Source organism: Nomascus leucogenys, chromosome 23, assembly GCF_006542625.1.
Source record: "Nomascus leucogenys isolate Asia chromosome 23, Asia_NLE_v1, whole genome shotgun sequence".
Taxonomy (NCBI): domain Eukaryota; kingdom Metazoa; phylum Chordata; class Mammalia; order Primates; family Hylobatidae; genus Nomascus; species Nomascus leucogenys.
This window is the reverse complement of record NC_044403.1, coordinates 28,186,795-28,206,492: the sequence shown is the minus strand read 5'-3', so window position 1 is coordinate 28,206,492 and position 19,698 is coordinate 28,186,795. Positions and strand designations below refer to the sequence as shown.

Genomic DNA, 19,698 nt, shown 5'->3' with positions numbered 1-19,698 from the left:
TGAAAGGTTCTTGAATAAAGGATAGAAAACCACTGATTTAAAAGGTTCTGAAAACATGGTACTTTTTCCAAATAGGTGTTGTATTCTTTTTGCTTCACATTTATAATGATTTTTATACTGCTATTACTCCCACTGAGCAAATCAGTCCAACTTCATATAAATGGAAAAACTTAAGTCACAGAAAAGCAGCCATTTTCACCTAGAAACTGAAAAATAGAAAATATAATAAAAAGAAACTGAAAAATAGGCCTGCAGCTCCAGTCTCTAACTTTGGTGGGTTCTTCCTACAGTTCTGTGAATTCTCCCTTAGAGCTTCTAGAAAAGACATGTGTCTGTGATTTCATCTTTCTTTTGTGAAACATGTTTTCTTCTTGTGAGAATTAGCCAGGATCTAACTGAAGTGACACAAATGATGGTGTGCACTGTGCCAAGAAGAGATCTGCCAACTCCCAGGCAAGCTCAGTTTCTTCCTGCTGAAATTCTTTTTCATGCATTTCTTCCATTCTGGTCACACTGTCATGCTGAGAAACAGCTGGTGCCACACTTCTAGATCAATGACTTTGCTTGTGTGGTGCTTTGAGAGCAGAAATTGGGGAAGGGAGGGAAAGAGCAGCAAAGAATGGAGACCTCAGGTTCAGTGCCTCTGCCTGATTTCCAAAGCACACTCGTAAGGCCTTGAGGGCCATTTAGGAATATGCAACTGTTTATACAAATAGAAAACTTCTAACTCACAGTCCTCACCAATGTCAATGTTTGTGCTAATCTCCCCATCCTCAAAGACTCTTGTGGTCAGCTCCTCTCAACTTACTGGCCATTTACCACTGCCTCCATTGCCTCCATTCTATTTCTGCTCCTATCTGTGCCTTACTCAGTTGTTCCTCGGTACCTGCAGGAGACTGGTTCCAGACCCCCTGCCAATATCAATATCCCTGGATGCTCCAGTCTCTTATATAAAATGGTGTAGTAATTGCATATAACCTACACACAGCCTCCCATATACTTAATTCATCTATACATTACTTACACCAAATACAATGTAAATGCCATGTAAACAGATGTTATATTGTATTTTTAAAATTTTTATTGTTGTATTTTTTTCAGAATATTTTCCATCCACAGTTGGTTGAACAGAGTGCCACCTGTACCTAGAATGAGGTCTCAGCCTAAGGTACCTTCTTTACACCATTCATGAAGTGCTTTAAACCACTCCCCTCCAAGAAGCCCTTTAGAACACTCAGAAAAAGATCCTCATCTCATAATTCTTGGTCCAAATACAAAACTCCAGACTCCTCAATTACTGCATCGCTAAAATTCTCACCATTTAAGTGCATATAATTAGCTTTTTAAGTTATATATTATTAGCTTGGTGTTTGCGTGTTTCCATCAGTGGTAACACCATAAACATGATTTTTCCAATTTTACTACTTCTATAACACAGTTGAATATGAAAAACGGACATTCGATAAATTTATCCTGATTTCATATGCCAAATAGTACCTTTACACAGCCCTCAGTTAAAGCCACCAGTTTATAAGTAACTTAGTGGAATAGCCTAGAGGTGACAAAGGAAGAGCTGGGCAGCAGCATCCAACAAACATCCGTGAATGAAACTTTGCTCCTCCATTCTGATACCTGGGCTGCACTGATCTACCACTCTCCTGGTTTCTGCCTCTGTCTTCTCTGCTTTGCATTAGAATCAGTCTCAGCGATAACACTGGTGCCCGAAAGACAGTTTCTCCAAGAGAACTGTATAGGTTCTCAGGGCAAAACACCTGCCTTCTTGGCAGAATCGCCAGGCTCCCTGACAAATAATTTGGAGAGTTTGTGTCTAATGGACATACTGCTGGAGTGGGTGTTCTCCTTAGGGTTGTCTTTAGTGTTGTTACCTGGACAAACCTTTTCCTTGAGTAGAAAATTAAGACAAATTCTGTTATAGGAAAGCACTCTGCTTGCCAACAGACTTTCAATAATAATTACGCTGAGGCATATTAATGAAGGGCGTTTTGTTTCTTGTCATCAAGACATGCCATCTTATGACACCAAATGCCCTCCATTTCATTCTTGTGTCCAGTTACAATATCCACACAACTTGGAACTGATGAAACTATTGCTTTTCTAAACACTCATGTGCTTTTGTAAATGCCTTTGTTTAATGGAGTTACTACTCATAGCAAATATGTTATAGATGGGACAAATACATGATATGTAGCACCTGAGAAAGTAGTACCATCAGGAAAAACAATGGAAAAGGAGGGGAAACAGAGAAGCAGAAATGGGGATACATTTATCCGCAAAGAAATGCAAGAGGTAGAGGAATGGTTAAGCAAGCTGAGAACGCAGGGAGGACAGAAATATAAAAATGATTTTCCTTGTCTGATTGTCACAATGTTGATGAGCACTAAAATACTGCCAGGTGCTGGTTTAGACTAACTTGACATCAAGCTTGCAAAAAAGAACACTATTTCCTAGTCCATGAAATGTTATTAATATGCAAGTGCAAGGTCACAGAGGGAGGATGAGAGAGAGGGAAAAAATCCAAAACGTCCTCTGACTCTAACTTGTACATCTTCAGAAGGAGTAGATTAAAAAGAGGATTCTGAAACAGGAGAATTTAAAAGAATAAGCACATTTGTCTTATACATTTGTGTTTCTATAAAAAGATTTTCACAGGAAATTTGTACTTGCAATGTATATTTCAGTGCTTTTAAATTTTGTTTTGGCAAATAAAGTAAAAGGAAGATTTTGTTTGTATGTTTAATTAAGGCTTGCACCTGAGACGAGTTAAGCCTCTTGAAAAAGTCAAATGCCTCCATGTAAATATAATCAAGTTTCCTTTTGCAAGTGTCCATGTGTGATAAATAAAAAGTTTTAGATTACTAATATTCACAGGTAACACAGAGAAGAAAAAAAGAGAAATTCATAGACTTTAAGTGTTTAAGTTAGGGGTTGATCACTAGTTTGTGCAGTATATAAATTTTTGGAATGGTTTCACAGACATGTATCTTGATTTGTGGATTGAGTTGCAAGTTGTCTTTCTGGGCATCTTTTGCTTGACAGATTCCCAGCATAGCACAAGTTCCTGGAGAGTTTAACAATCATCTTCTGCCAGCAGGTCAATCTATAAGGGTTTAGTGCTTGGATGTCAGAGTGAGTGTTGACGATACTCGGAAGATCTGGGGAAGCATGTTACTAAGTTGATAAAACATTTCTTCAGAAATACTCTGTAAGAGGAAAAAATAACAATTGCACTTGTTTAATCATCATTGATTTTAAAAATAATTTTAGAAGTATTTTAAAATATAGACCTAGTTCTACTAGGAATATGTGAGTGCAGTATGTGAAAATTATCTTTCATGACTGATGTAACTGCATGGCCATGGACAAGGGCTGGTTTTCTGGCTCCATCTTCTCAGAACTTATGTCATTTCTGTCAAATAATATGTTTGAGTAATAGAAAAACCTGTAGATAACACTAGTGTAATCAGTAATAAAAAACCACTAATTTTGCCAAGTTCTTCACAGAATACAGAATCATTATCTGCTAATGTCCTTATTTAAGAACCCTTTATAATCTATATAATACAAATGTGGAGAAAAACAAAGGAATGATGAGTCAAGTTTTGTTCGGGGTTAAGTAACAAATGCCTTGAGTGGCAGATGCTAATATCTTTGACAATACACTAAGTGCCTTTATCACATCCAAATACTTCTCTCCTTAAAAAACAGAAAGCAATTAGCCTTTTGTGTTGTTTTTAGGATTTTAGGGCAGGGTGCCTAGCTGTATCTGTGAGAAATCTAATAAAAGAGATTAAATTGGGGAGAGATCTATTCAGATAACATACCTGTGGTACTAGAAATTGCACTGTCCTAGAAATTCCTCCATCCCATGAAGCCATTTCCATCATGAAACCTAAAATAGAAAAACAGATGTTGCCGCATTACAAGTTCTGGGCTTCAAACCTACCAGCCGCTTACTGAAATTAACTGAATTTTCACTGTGGGGCTTCATGTCTTGACTTTTTAGGTCGCCATTTGCTCGTAGGATAGGCTACGCCTAAAGGACAGATAAATGTTTGCAATTCCTAATTCTTCATGCCAGAGAGGTTTAACAGAGTTTTGTCAACATGCTCTTATTTATGATTTCTCAAATCAAATTTAGTCTCCATACAATGAAGCCAAGACAGGTTATTAAAAGTTAATAAATATGTGGCTCTATTTTTTTTCTTTTTAAGAGAATAAAGGTAATAGCAAGCTGGCAGCAGAACAAAATATAAATAATGTCCAAATAGCCTTGTATTTCAAAGGGGCTGGAGACCTATTTTGTGACTAGAAAAATAAAACTAAAAAAGCCTATTATGAAATATTTGCTTGCTAAACTATCTAACTGAGGTGCTAGGTTACAGGGGTATCTTTCACCTTCTCTCTTCTGGGTTGCTCTACTTTCAATATTTGGGAGGAAATACAGGTGGTGGTTGTCAGAGATAAGATTATGCTCACCTTTGACACACTTGAACACAAGTTCCGCTCTCCTTAAGCACCAGGGTATAGTCATTTCCTAAAAACAGAAACAAAACATAAGATATGTTTTTAATAGAACTTTGTATAAAAAATAAAGTCAGATCTTTATTTATCTATAATGTTGACTATCCATGTTGTGAACAGATTTAGGCAACTGTTTGCTAATCCCAACTGGATTTCCTCTAGTTTTTAGGCATGCAGCTTCTTCCAGCTGTTAGACTATACTTGTGGAATACAAACTAATTTAGTTAGCCCCCTAAATACAATTAAAAAAATAAACATATCCTTAATTTTTCTGGATAATTCTAAAGACAAATATAAATGACATAGGAACTCTACCTACTACTCTCAATGTTAGCATGAATAATTCTATTACATTGTATATTTGCATAAGCAATAAAATGTTTTTACTGTACAATACATTATTACAAATGAGTGGAAATAAACAAATGCCCCATCCCAGCCACCTAACAAAACAAATGCATTCATTTTTCTATGTTCCTTTCTAACCTTCAGTCAAATACGGACAGAAGTGTCACTGTCAGTCTATAACCAAAACATTGATAATTTTCCATACTATGATTAGCGTGTATACCATTTAAAAATCTATTCCCCTTCACAAACACCAGAATTGTTTTTCCCTAAATCTTCATAATTATAACTATAAAACATGTAGATTATTTCATTATTGTGATTCTCAAACTTTGTGGGTCTCAGGGTCTTTTGCATTCTTAAATATTAGCCTGGTGCAACGGTGCACAACTGTAGTCCCAGCTACTTGAGAGGCTGAAGCAGGAGGATTGCTTGAGTCCAAGAGTTCAAGTCCACCTGGGCAACACAGTGAGACCCCTGCTCTAAAAAAAATTGTTTTTAAATCACTGAGGACTCCAATGAGCTTTTCTTTATGTAGATTATATCTCTTGATATTTATTGCATTAGGAATTAAAACTAAGAAAACACTAATTTAAAAACAATAAACCCATTCATGTTAATATAAATGACATTTTGATGAAAAATAACTATTTTCTAAAACAAAAAAAAATTTTAGTAAGTGTAATAATGTTTTAAATTTCTGCAAATCTCATTAAGGCCTAGCCTAACAGAAGATATCTGGGTTCTTATATCTGTCTCTGCATTCAATCTGTTATATTATCACACAGCACGTAGCTTCTGAAAAACTCACTGGACACCCGTGCAAGAATAAGAATAAAAAGGCAAATAATGTCTTCCTTACCAACTACTCAGTCTTTCATCTTTTGTAAGGAGGCTTCCATCCCATCACTCAACTGAAAATTCTTTATGTGAGATCATCAATGATTATTAATTACCAAACCTTTTCTCAGTCTTATCCTAATTGCCGTTTACTTATTGTTGTAATTCACATACCTGGTGACCACTCCTTTTCTTCATGACATTTTCCCCCCCTCTGCCCTGGGGCTGATGTATCATCAAATTATTCCGGTTCTTCACCTATCTCTGAAGGTCTTTGTGACCTCAAGGCTAGTTACCACTATGGCTTCCTATCTAGTGTCCTGAATTCTAGTGTTTCCCTCTAAACCACTAATTTTGGCTATTTTAAGTACATTTCTGATCATATTATACTCCTGTTTTAAGAACTTAAAATTGCTTCCTACTGTCTCACACATAATATGTAAACCTTTCTTTTACTATTTAAGGCTACATACTTTAAAGCCAAAGCTACTTTAAGCTTCTGTGACTTTTAAATTTTTAAAAATGAAGGTTTCATTCAAGTATATCTGCTCACATTTGCCTAAACATAGTCTGCAATGCCTGTCACCCACCTCCCTCCATTTTTCCTCACTGTTTCTTCTACCTACAATACAATGCCCTTCTCAGTAATTCCATCCATTGAACCTGACCTTCATTCTTCAATGTCCAGCTTAATTGCCATCTCCTCCATACAGTATTTCCTATTTTCCCAGCTACAAATATGTCTCCATTTTCTGAACTCCCAAAGTACTTTACTGTTCTTTTATCTCGATGCTCACATTTGTATCCTGTCGTTTTTGGGGAGGAGGGCGGAGGAATGGGTAGAAGGATGGGATTTATTCTTTCTCTTCTTAAGTTGTGTGCTCTCTGAAGGTGGAAGCCACTTTTTATTCACCTTTATTACCTTTACAATGCCTTCTATAATACTGAGCAATACACATGGTCAAAAACACAGGTTGAGTGAATTAGCTTTTATACATGGACATTTAAAAAGAATGTGACTTTCTCTGTAGCCAGAAATAGGGTTTAACAGGAAGCTACTTTTAAATTTGTGTCCAAGACACTTTAAGACTGATTAATGAAAGAGGTCTAGTTTTTTAGTTGGCTAAAAAGTAAAGAATCCTCTTGGGTTATGTTCTGGAAGCTTCTAAAAATTCACTAGAATTTTCTGATATTCAACTTTAAGTTATAACATTTTGGCTTCAAAGTTGATTGATAGAAGAAGAGTATTTTCTTGTAACTGCAAAGGCTGCTGCAAAAGAGCTACAGTGGTCTTATGGAGTACACACATGCATGGACGGACAAGTGTTTGGTTTTTTTGTCTTACTTCCTCCTAGTGAAAAGATGATGTACAGAGAGAACAAGGTGACTAAGAAATGTCTACAGCTGGCTGCGAGTGGTGGCTCACACCTGTAATCCCAGCACTTTGGGAGGCCGAGGCAGGCGGATCATCTGAGGTCAGGAGTTTGAGACCAGCCTGGCCAACATGGTGAAACCCCGTCTCTACTAAAAATACAAAAATTAGCTGAGCGTGGTGGTGGGCACCTGTAATCCCAGCTACTTGGGAGGATGAGGCAGGAGAATTGCTTGAACCTGCGAGGCGGAGGTTGCAGTGAGCTGAGATCTCGCCACTGTACTGCAGCCTGCGTAACAGAGCAGGACTCCATCCCAATAAATAAATAAATAAATAAATAAATAAATAAATGAATGAATGAATGTCTACAGCTACAGAGCAATGCTGATGGCTCTAAAAACTACAATAATGTCTTATGTTTACATGGAACTTTACAATATACATAATCTAACAAAAATAACCTTTATAAATTTACTTTATAAACATTATATATAAATTATATATATATTATATATATATATAAATTAAAAAAATAAATTATATATAAATTAAAAAAAAAGATGCTCAGAGAGGTACAGCGAATTGCTCAAGTGGCAGCCTGAGGCTTGAATTTTCATTTTCTTAATAGCATCTTTTGAGGAGCTAAAGTTTTGAATTTTAAAATATAATTTATTACATTGTTCTTTTATGGCTTATGCCTTTGTGGCCTAACAAATTTTAACCTGCTTAACCTGACGTCATCAGGACTTTCTTTTATGTTTTCCGCTAGAAGCGTTATAATATTAGCTCTTTTGTTTAGGTCTGATCCATTTTAAATTAATTTTTATATATGACATATGTAAGGGTTACGATTGTCTTTTCTATATGAATATCCAGTTGTTTCAACAACACTGAAAAGATTATCCCTTCTCCCACTGCATTATCTTGGCATCTTTGCTGGAAATCAAATGACCATATATGTATGGATTTATGTCTGGATGCTTTATTCTGTTTTCTGATCCATAGTCTATTCTTTTGCCAATATCACATTGCCGCCCCTTCTGGGAAGTGAGGAGCTCCTCTGCCCGGCCACCCCGTCTAGGAAGAAGTGAGGAGCGCCTCTGCCCGGACCCCCCGTCTGGGAAGAAGTGAGGAGCGCCTCTGCCCCGCCTCCCCGTCTGGGAAGTGAGGAGCGCCTCTGTCCGGCCGCCCCGTCTGGGAGGTGAGGAGCGCCTCTGCCCGGCCACCCCGTCTAGGAAGAAGTGAGGAGCGCCTCTGCCCGGCCCCCCCGTCTGGGAAGAAGTGAGGAGCGCCTCTGCCCGGCCCCCCCGTCTGGGAAGAAGTGAGGAGCGCCTCTTCCCGGCCGCCCCGTCTGGGAAGATGTGAGGAGCGCCTCTGCCCGGCCGCCACCCCATCTAGGAAGAAGTGAGGAGCGCCTCTGCCCGGCCGCCACCCCATCTAGGAAGAAGTGAGGAGCTCCTCTGCCCGGCCGCCACCCCGTCTGGGAAGAAGTGAGGAGCGCCTCTGCCCCGCCTCCCCGTCTGGGAAGTGAGGAGCGCCTCTGTCCGGCCGCCCCGTCTGGGAGGTGAGGAGTGCCTCTGCCCGGCCGCCCTGTCTGGGAGGTGAGGAGCGCCTCTTCCCGGCCGCCCCGTCTGGGAAGAAGTGAGGAGCGCCTCTGCCCGGCTGCCCCGTCTAGGAAGAAGTGAGGAGCGCCTCTGCCCGGCGGCCCCTTCCAGGAAGTGAGGAGCTCCTCTGCCCAGCCGCCACCCCGTCTAGGAAGACGTGAGGAGCGCCTCTGCCCGGCTGCCCCGTCTGGGAAGAAGTGAGTGCCTCTGCCCGGCTGTCCCGTCTGGGAAGTGAGTAGCGCCTCTGCCCGGCCGCCCCGCCTGGGAAGTGAGGAGCGCCTCTGCCCAGCTGCCCCGTCTGGGAAGAAGTGAGTGCCTCTGCCCGGCTGTCCCGTCTGGGAAGTGAGGAGCGCCTCTGCCCAGCTGCCCCGTCTGGGAAGAAGTGAGGAGCGCCTCTGCCCGGCCGCCCCGTCTGGGAAGAAGTGAGGAGTGCCTCTGCCCGGCCACCCCTTCCAGGAAGTGAGGAGTGCCTCTGCTCGGCCACCACCCCGTCTAGGAAGTGAGCAGCGCCTCTGCCCGGCCGCCCCGTCTAGGAAAAAGTGAGGAGCGCCTCTGCCCGGCTGCCCCGTCTAGGAAAAAGTGAGGAGCGCCTCTGCCCGGCCACCACCCCGTCTAGGAAGTGAGCAGTGCCTCTACCCAGCTGCCCCATCTGGGAAGTGAGCGCCTCTGCCCGGCCGCCCCGTCTGGGAAGAAGTGAGGAGCGCCTCTGCCCAGCCACCCCGTCTGGGAAGATGTGAGGAGCACCTCTGCCTGGCCGCCACCCCGTCTAGGAAGAAGTGAGGAGCGCCTCTGCCCGGCGGCCCCATCTGGGAAGTGAGGAGCCCCTCTTCCCGGCTGCCCCGTCTGGGAAGTGAGGAGCGCCTCTGCCCGGCCGCCCCGTCTGGGAAGAAGTGAGGAGCGCCTCTGCCTGGCTGTCCCGTCTGGGAAGTGAGGAGCGCCTCTGCCCGGCTGCCCCGTCTAGGAAAAAGGGGCACCTCTGCCCAGCTGCCCTGTCTGGGAAGTGAGGATCTCCTCTGCTCGGCCACCACCCCATCTAGGAAGTGAGCAGCGCCTCTGCCCAGCCGCCCCGTCTGGAAAGTGAGCACCTCTGCCGGGCTGCCCTGTCTGGGAAGAAGTGACGAGCGCCTGTGCCCGGCCACCCCGTCTAGGAAGAAGTGAGGAGCGCCTCTGCCCAGCTGCCCCTTCTGGGAAGTGAGGAGTGCCTCTGCCCCACCGCCCCATCTGGGATGTGAGGAGCGCCTCTACCCGGCCGCCCCATCTGGGAAGTGAGCAGCGCCTCTGCCTGGCTGCCCCATCTGGGAAGCAGTGAGGAGCGCCTCTGCCCGGCCGCCCCGTCTGGGAAGCAGTGAGGAGCGCCTCTGCCCGGCCGCCCTGTCTAGGAAGAAGTGAGGAGCGCCTCTGCCTGGCTGCCCCGTCTAGGAAGAAGTGAGGAGTGCCTCTGCCCCGCCGCCCCATCTGGGATGTGAGGAGCGCCTCTACCCAGCCGCCCCATCTGGGAAGTGAGCAGTGCCTCTGCCTGGCCGCCCCGTCTGGGAAGCAGTGAGGAGCGCCTCTGCCCGGCCGCCCTGTCTAGGAAGAAGTGAGGAGCGCCTCTGCCCAGCCGCCCCATCTGGGAAGTGAGCGCCTCTGCCCGGCCGCCCCGTCTAGGAGAAAGTGAGGAGCACCTCTGCCCGGCTGCCCCGTCTAGGAAAAAGTGAGGAGCGCCTCTGCCCGGCTGCCCCGTCTGGGAAGTGAGGAGCGTCTCTGCCCAGCCGCCCCTTCCGGGAAGTGAGGAGCTCCTCTACTCGGCCACCACCCTGTCTAGGAAGTGAGCAGCGCCTCTGCCCAGCCGCCCCGTCTGGGAAGTGAGCGCCTGTGCCCGGCCGCCCTGTCTGGGAAGAAGTGAGGAGCGCCTCTGCCCTGCCGCCCCATCTGGGAAGTGAGCAGCGCCTCTGCCTGGCCGCCCTGTCTGGGAAGCAGTGAGGAGCGCCTCTGCCTGGCTGCCCCGTCTGGGAAGCAGTGAGGAGCGCCTCTGCCCAGCCGCCCTGTCTAGGAAGAAGTGAGGAGTGCCTCTGCCCGGCCGCCCCGTCTGGGAAGTGAGGAGCTCCTCTGCTTGGCCACCACCCCGTCTAGGAAGTGAGCAGCGCCTCTGCCCAGCCGCCCCGTCTGGGAAGTGAGCGCCTCTGCCCGGCCGCCCCGTCTGGGAAGTGAGGAGCGCCTCTTCCCGGCCACCCCGTCTGGGAAGAAGTGAGGAGTGCCTCTGCCCGGCTGCCCCATCTGGGAAGTGAGCACCTCTGCCCGGCCGCCCCATCTAGGAGAAAGTGAGGAGCACCTCTGCCCGGCTGCCCCGTCTAGGAAAAAGTGAGGAGCGCCTCTGCCTGGCTGCCCCTTCTGGGAAGAAGTGAGGAGCGCCTCTGCCCGGCTGCCCCATCTAGGAAGAAGTGAGGAGCGCCTCTGCCTGGCTGCCCCTTCTGGGAAGAAGTGAGGAGCGCCTCTGCCCGGCTGCCCCGTCTGGGAAGTGAGGAGCGTCTCTGCCCAGCCGCCCCTTCCGGGAAGTGAGGAGCTCCTCTACTCGGCCACCACCCTGTCTAGGAAGTGAGCAGCGCCTCTGCCCAGCCGCCCCGTCTGGGAAGTGAGCGCCTGTGCCCGGCCGCCCTGTCTGGGAAGAAGTGAGGAGCACCTCTGCCCGGCCGCCCCGTCTGGGATGTGAGGAGCGCCTCTACCTGGCCACCCCATCTGGGAAGCGAGCAGCGCCTCTGCCTGGCCGCCCCGTCTGGGATGTGAGGAGTGCCTCTACCCGGCCACCCCATCTGGGAAGCGAGCAGCGCCTCTGCCCCGCTGCCCCGTCTGGGATGTGAGGAGTCCCTCTACCCGGCCACCCCATCTGGGAAGCGAGCAGCGCCTCTGCCTGGCCGCCCCGTCTGGGAAGAAGTGACGAGCGCGGCCGCCCTGTCTAGGAAGAAGTGAGGAGCACCTCTGCCCGGCCGCCCCGTCTGGGAAGTGAGGAGCGCCTCTGCCCGGCCGCCCCGTCTGGGAAGTGAGGAGCGCCTCTGCCCGGCCACCCCGTCTGGGAAGTGAGGAGTGCCTCTGCCCCGCCACCCCATCTGGGATGTGAGGAGCGCCTCTACCCGGCCACCCCGTCTGGGAAGAAGTGACGAGCGCATCTGCCCGGCTGCCCTGTCTAGGAAGAAGTGAGGAGCGCCTCTGCCCGGCCGCCCCGTCTGGGAAGTGAGGAGCACCTCTGCTCGGCCACCACCCCGTCTAGGAAGTGAGCAGCGCCTCTGCCCAGCCGCCCCGTCTGGGGATGTGAGCGCCTCTGCCCGGCCGCCCCGTCTGGGAAGAAGTGAGGAGCGCCTCTGCCCGGCTGCCCATTGTCTGGGAAGTGAGGAGCGCCTCTGCCCAGCCACCCCGTCTGGGAAGTGAGGAGCGCCTCTGCCTGGCTGCCCCGTCTAGGAAAAAGTGAGGAGCGCCTGTGCCTGGCCGCTGATTCCGGGAAGTGAGGAGCTCCTCTGTCCGGCCGCCGCCCCATCTGGGAAGTGAGGAGAGCCTCTGCCCGGCCGCCCCTTCCGGGAATTGAGGAGCTCCTCTGCTCTGCCACCACCCCGTCTAGGAAGTGAGCGCCTCTGCCCAGCCGCCCCTTCTGTGAAGAAGTGAGGAGCGCCTCTGCCCAGCCGCCCCGTCTGGGAAGAAGTGAGGAGCGCCTGTGCCCGGCCACCCCTTCCAGGAAGTGAGGAGTGCCTGTGCCAGGCCGCCCCGTCTGGGAGGAAGTGAGGAGCGCCTGTGCCCGGCCGCCCCGTCTAGGAAAAAGTGAGGAGCGCCTGTGCCTGGCCGCTGCTTCCGGGAAGTGAGGAGCTCCTCTGTCCGGCCGCTGCCCCGTCTGGGAAGTGAGAAGCGCCTCTGCCCGGCCGCCCCATCTGGGAAGAAGTGAGGAGCGCCTCTTCCCGGATGCCCCGTCTGGAAAGAAGTGAGGAGCGCCTCTGCCCAGCCGCCCCGTCTGGGAAGAAGTGAGGAGCGCCTGTGCACAGCCGCCCATTGTCTGGGAAGAAGTGAAGAGTGCCTGTGCCCGGCCACCCCTTCTGGGAAGTGAGGAGCGCCTGTGCCCAGCCGCCCCGTCTGGGAAGAAGTGAGGAGCGCCTCTGCCCGGCTGCCCCATCTCGGAGGTCTACCACGGAGGCCAGAAGCAATGTGGGGTCTGGACGTGGTGGCTCACGCCTGTAGTCCCAGCACTCTGGGAGGCCGAGGCGGGTTGATCACTTGAGGCTAGGAGTTGAGAACAGCCTGGTCAACATGGCGAAACATATGAAAAATACAACAGACAAACCAACCAACCCAGCGACAACAAAACAGGTCTACCCTGGAGTCATACTCTAATTTTTTCTATTTTCCTCCCTTTCTGATCCTTTATCCCACTCTTTTTCTTTCTCTTCCTTCTCCTTGTCAAATAGAGGATTGAGTTATTATCATTGATCCATACAAAGTCCCTCTCTCATTTGCTTTAATTCCCACCCCCCATTTCTATTCCCCGTCTTCCCATGTGCAACTTTCCTAATATGTTTGATATTCATCTTTTTGTTTGTATGTATTTTTAGAAAATGTTTTGTGTGCAAAAAAATAAAAAAAAACCAACAAAATCTTCATTAGTAACCAACAGTTACAAAACCAAATAAGTTGGTAAGCCCCAAATTATTCAACAAGTTAACAGCAAAAATAAAATGAGGTTGAGAATTCAGTACTCTTGGCTTGCAGCTCCTCATTCCATAAGACTGACTCCAATAAGGCAGTATCTTCAGATCACAAAGATCTATTGGGATAAAACTGACATGTCTTTCTTCTTGCTGATGATAGGTTATTTTTCCTTTATTCTTTTTAAACTGCAATTAATTTCTATAGCTTTTATCTGACATAGGACATGGGCTGTTTCAGTCATCTTCATTTTCTTGCACACACTAAAACATGGTAACTGAGTGTCTAACAATTCTGTTAGAAGAGGAAAATGACACCTGAAAATGCTTTGGGATCCTTGCACCAAAGCTAAAACAGTATTACCTCTATATCCTGTGTAGTGTTGTCTGAGTTTATAAACTTCTTGACCTGAATGGATGTTTAAATACGACAAATGGGAGAATCATAGCTCAATATACTTTTGTGAATTAAATTGGACACTTTGGAAACAAACTTAATGTTCTGCAGCTGGCCTTCCCAATTTAAAACATGTAACTTTTGCGACATTGCGGGAGAGGGAATGCTAGTAGCATCAGATGTCTGGAAGTAAATCTGAACTTAGTGACTTCTGGAAACACTGTTTTTGAGGTTGTTTCCCACCTACATATAACCATTTTTATAAACTGGCTAACCAGGAGTCCAGCTGCAGGAATGTTTGGATGAATTTCTTGTGGTAGGAATTCATCATAAACTTTGTTACTCCCCAAAGACCCTTTTATAGATAGACTAATTAGTGATGATGATTTAACAATAGCTAAAAATTCCTGATGGAACTAAAACTTCATAAAGCTACAGTAGGGAAAAAAAATGTTTGTCCATCTCTCTTGATACCATATTAGGTATGACTGAGGCTACAGAAGTGAATGCAATGAGAAATTGGTAAGTCTGATGAAGCTTTCATAGGATAGTGCCAGGATACTCCAAATCAAAACAACAACGTGCCTGGTAAAAACATACCAGCATAGATTATAAATGGGAAATCACTGAAAGTCACCCTGTCTCGGAAGGACAAGAATTATTTTTTGTGTGTTTATGTAGCAACAGGCCCCAAATGGCACCAGGAACCAGTTTCATGGAAGACAATTTTTCCACAGACTGGAGTTAGGGGTGAGGGTGGGGATAGCAGGGATGGTTTCAGGATGAAACTGTTCCACCTCAGATCATCAGGCATTAGATTCTCACAAGGAGCACGCAACCTAGCTCCCTCGCACATGCAGTTCACAATAGGGTTCACGCTCCTATGACAATCTCATGAGGCTTCTGATCTGACAGGAGGCAGAGCTCAGGCAGTAACGCTTGCCCTTCGATGCTCACCTCCTGCTGTGTGGCAGGTTCTTGGCCTGGCAGTTTGGGACCGCTGTTATACAGGATATGAAATTTAAAATGAGGCCCCTGTAATATAATGAATCTAAGTGGGGACTTAGTCTAAAAAGTAAAACATAAAATATTTTACACTGTCCTTTACAATACAACATTTTTCTTTTGGTAAATAACTATTTATAATCAAACTTCCTTCCTGACAATCACAATCTCCGCTACCCAGTCAGTGATTTTTTTAAGAGATACAGTTTCACCATGTTGCTCAGGCTGGTCTTGAACTCTGGGCTAAAACAATGTTCCTGCCTCAGTCCTGGGAGTAGCTGGGACTACAGGTGCCAATTTTGCTTTTTAAAAAATGCCTCCTCAAAATAAGCAGGCACAGAGCTGTTGATAGGAGTCCTTCATCACCAAGTTAAGCACTGGCTCTCCTATGACTTGTCTGGACCTGTTTGGTTTGAGGCTCATTTGTTTCTCCAGACTATGTAAAGTTGAATTTTAGTCTATTTATTATTTCTACAATGTATGCCTTCTAACCAGTTTCTATGTGGGTAAAGGAAGAAAGAGGAAAACCAGTCATGGAAAGAGACTGTTAAATTATAATACGTAACAAAATGGAAGAATGATTATGCTACATCTTAATTGCAGAACTGTATTATCTAAAAAGAGCCCTTGAGAAAAATGTTAAACTAAGGCTGGCTTCTTCCTGTCATCTAGCATCTCTTTCCATTACCTATTAATGCAAACTCAGAAAATGCAGACTAATTTTCATGGCAACCTAAGCCAAATATATGTGTATGTAAATCTAATGCTACTTAAGCCAAAAAGAAGAAAGAGGGGTAAGAAGAGGGGGAAGGGGAGAAGGAAGACAGGGAAGAGGAGGAAAAAAAGGAGGAGAAAGAGGTGTAGGGGCACACTGCCTTTGCCTAAAGCTAAATATTATTTTGATTTTCTAGTTTATTTACTATAGGACAGTGCTATAGCTCTCTGAACATAAATGGTTAAGGATTATTCACCATTTTGTATTATATTTCACTCAATTCTACTAACCAGATAGGAGATGCAAAAATCCATTAGTTTAAAAAAATGTAAAGTGATTATACAATATTGGGGGTTAAATCAATATTATGATTATGTAAATCATAAAATTACAGGATTTTTCTATCTGCTTACCTCTGACATATCATGTACCAGCAAGAGAGGAATGCTTATTGTTGTGATGTCATGGGTACAGCAAACTTTGAGTATATTTCGGAGTCCCATAATGGCAGGATCACGAGCAGTGATGTTTCCCGATTTCACATGGTCATCCACACAAAGATGGAAAGCAACATGGATTTCTGAGAGGTTAGAATGCCGTGTAATATAAAATTCCCCTGTGAACAAGAAATACAATCATGATTATCAAATGCCTAAGTCACATTCATCAATGGGCTTTATAAATAAGTGTAATGGGCAATCAATGTGTTGAACTAGTAGGGGTGTATCACGAACATTTACCGGATTCAGGAAGCAACTGTGATTACTGCTCTTTAATTCTCAGAGAGAAGGTAATGAAAATAAGAGACAATAGCCAATTATGCAATAGGTTCATAAATTGGTATGAAGTGACCACCAAGCAGTAAATAAATCAAATGAGTACTCATCTTTATTTTGATGTAAATGCCTAAGATGTCAAATTAATTAATTAATTAATTTTGAGCTGGAATCTTACTCTGTCACCAAGCTGGAATGCAGTGGCACAGTCTTGGCTCACTGCAACCTCTGACTCCCTGGTTCAAGCAATTCTCCTGCCTCAGCCTCTCAAGTAGCTGGGATTACAGGCATGTGCCATCACGCCCAGCTAATTTTTGTATTTTTAGTAGAGATGGGGTTTCACCACGCTGGCTAGGATGGTCTCCATCTCCTGACCTCCTGATCCGCCCACCTCGGCCCACGTTGGGATTACAGGCGTGGGCCACCGCGCCCGGCCTAAAATGTCAAATTTAACACGTCAAAAAGGTTACCTGTTTGTTCCATGCCCTAAATCTGCTCTTCCTCATCTCAACTTATGAGACCAATCTGTCCAGTTAGTTGCCCAGGACACAAAGATAGGTGTCCTTAATTCCTTTGCTTTCCCTCAATGCCTATCACCCCATCCACAATCCAATCTACCACCAGTTATTTTCAGTTCTATCTCCAGAACAGCCCACATCTGAGTATTCCACTTTCATTGGTGTTACCCCAGTTCATGCTACTGTAATTTCTCACCTAGGTTTTTGTAACATTGTCTTAATTGATCTCCTTACTCCCTACTTGTCCACCTACAAACTAATTCTTCATGCAGCTATGACTTAAATATATATCATATTATATCTCTCCCCTACTTAAAATCCATACTCTTTATTGTGGTCTAGAACAAGGGCCCCCCATGGACTGACACCGTCCATCACCTGTTAGGAACCGGGTTGCATAGCAGGAGGTGAGCGGCCAGCGAGTGAAGCTTCGTATGTATTTACAGCCGCTCCTCACTGCTCACATTACTGCCTGAGTTCTGCCTCCTGTCAGATCAGTGGCAGCATTAGATTCTCACAGAAGCACAAACCCTATTGTGAACTGCGCACGCGAGGGATCTAGGTTGCATGCTCCTTATGAGATTCTAATGCCTGATGATCTGTCACTGTCTCCCATCACCCCTAGATGGGATCATCCAGTTGCAGGAAAACAAGCTCAGGGATCCCACTGATTCTACATTACAGTGACTTGTGTAATTATTTCATTAAAGATTGCAATGTAATAATAATAGAAATAAAGTACACAATAAATGTAATGCACTTCAATCATCCTCAAACCTCCCCAACCCCTGGTCTGTGGAAAAACTGTCTTCCATGAAACTGGTCCCTGGTGCTGGTGCCAAATGGTTGGGGACCACTAGTCTAGAAGGCCAAGATGACTTGGACCCTGTGTCTCTCTCCAACATCATCTTGTCTCACTCTTTCCTCACTCCAGTTACACATGCTTTTGTTTAGTTCTTCAAACATGCAGAGCTTGTTCCCAATTCAGGGCTGCTGCCTGGAGGACTTTTCTCCAAGATTCTCACAGGGCTGACTTCTTTTCATCAATCACATCTCAGATCAAAAGTCACCTCCTCAGAAAGGTCTTCCTTGACTATCCTATCTACTAGTGGTCTCCTCCACCCTTTACTCTTTCACCTTACTCAGTTTTATTTTCTTCCTGGCACTGAAATTCTTTTATGTACATATTATGTTAAAGAGACCACTGTGTACATGCCATAATTATAGGGATTTTATCTTGTTAAATGTTCTATCTTTAGCAAGTAGACCAGCACCTGGCACACAGAAGGTACTCAATAAATATTTGTTGAATGAATGAGTATTTTAGGCTGAATGCTGGAGCAGTCTTTCTCAACATTAAAATCCATGCTTCCTACCATCACTCTTTTTTTGTGTAGCTCTACAAGCCAAGAAAAATCTCATCAGCTTGTATTTTATGTAGTTCCTATTAATATAAAGAATAAAATAGAAAACATAGAAAAGATATGTTCTTACCAATACATACACCTCACTGGAAATTCTGATAAGTCCTTCCAGGAAAGGTCTGCGTATCTCTACTCTTCCACTCTTAACCTTTGCCCTCACAAATTCTGCTCGCCCTTGCAGCAACGCCATTATCTTAGGATCTACTTATAAACATACAGTATACTTAAAATACTTAATATACTTTATCCCTATGGTTAACATTTCTAGCTGCCAGTGTGCATCAGCTGTATCCACAGATGCCTCTGACAGGTCCCAGGCAAAGGTCTTTTTATTTTTTATTTTAACTTGAACAAGATAAAGGAATTAGATAAACAGAGAAGGAATTAAAGAAAGGACAGCAACAGATATATCACAATAAACTGGATAAAGTGAAAGTAAGAAAGAAAATTGGTGGAATAGTTTAGTTATAAGTTTCTAGGAAGGCAACAAAAGACACAGACTGCTTATCAGAAACTCAGTGGACTATACGATAAGACAATATCCTTCGGGCCCAGTGAGTGTATTACTTCTAACTGCTACTGATAATTCAGATGATAGAAGTCATAGCTTGAGATATGGGCCTGATCAGGAGTGTAGCAGGATGATTAGTGAACAGTTAGTGCCCTAGTCCCAAATTGGCACTGCTTTCTTTGACCTTAAATGACTTGTTTCTTGGCCTAATTTTACCCATTAATAAAATGGGGGCCATGGGGCTGGCAGTAGTAATCAAATTATATAATAGAAAAGGACTAGATTGGGTGTTAAGATTTGATTTCTAGCACGTTGGCTGAGTGATCTTGGGTAAATCAATTCAACTTATTGATCCTCTGTTACTCAGGTGAGAGATGATGGAAAAAATAATGCTGACTGCTTTCCCTTACAAGTTATTATGAGAATTAGATGACATAGAACTGTATACTTAATCATTATTAAGTAAACACTGACTGGCTTACAGTATATAAATAAAACTGTTTTTCTTTGCAATTTAAAAATTAATTTTTGATTTAGATTTTTCTCATCTCCTGTAAACATCCTGGTTGTGTAGGTATACTTTAACTAAATGGAAATTAAGATGCTATTATCTCTAACCGAATACTTTAATATTCCTTTTCTAACTCAGACTTATGATATATCCTCCTGATTTGGTTGTAATACAGAGATAAAGTATACAAATAAGAGTCCTTGTTATGTTCTGTGATACAAACACTACTAAGGGTCATCAGAGTGAATTCAATCAGAAACAGGATTGAGAGACTGAACTTCCAGTTGTTAAACAACCTATAGGCTTTTTCCAAAAAAGACTAAGGAAATACATATAGCAACAAAGAGTTATGTTTAAAAAAAAAAAAAAAAAAAAAACAGACATTGGTTCTTTCAGAGTAGTAATAAGATTGGCAAATTTTAAGAAAGCCACCAAATATGGATGATTTAAATTGTGGATCCATGAAGAGAAATA

General features: G+C 44.8%; 1 protein-coding gene across 1 annotated transcript; it reads right to left on the bottom strand.

Moving 5' to 3' along the window:
* Positions 1-1,058: 1,058 nt before the first annotated feature.
* Positions 1,059-18,392, bottom strand: LOC115830477 (protein C12orf4-like). The gene is made up of 5 exons (XM_030804339.1): positions 18,290-18,392; positions 15,898-16,100; positions 4,498-4,555; positions 3,843-3,910; positions 1,059-3,221 (listed from the first exon to the last, which is right to left on the bottom strand). The coding sequence occupies exons 1-5, from the start codon at positions 18,390-18,392 to the stop codon at positions 3,129-3,131; spliced, it is 525 nt and encodes a 174-aa protein (XP_030660199.1). The 3' UTR covers positions 1,059-3,128.
* Between the last annotated feature and the right edge of the window lie 1,306 nt (positions 18,393-19,698).

Bases quoted from the DNA above. Each gene is read 5' to 3' on its own strand.
- LOC115830477 (XM_030804339.1), bottom strand. From the start codon at position 18,392: ATGGCGTTGCTGCAAGGGCGAGCAGAATTTGTGAGGGCAAAGGTTAAG. The intron at 16,101-18,289 runs GTGAGGTGTATG...TCTTGTTCACAG, and splicing joins AGGACTTATCAGAATTTCCA to GGGAATTTTATATTACACGG. The intron at 4,556-15,897 runs GTAAGCAGATAG...TTCTGTTTTTAG, and splicing joins TGGTACATGATATGTCAGAG to GAAATGACTATACCCTGGTG.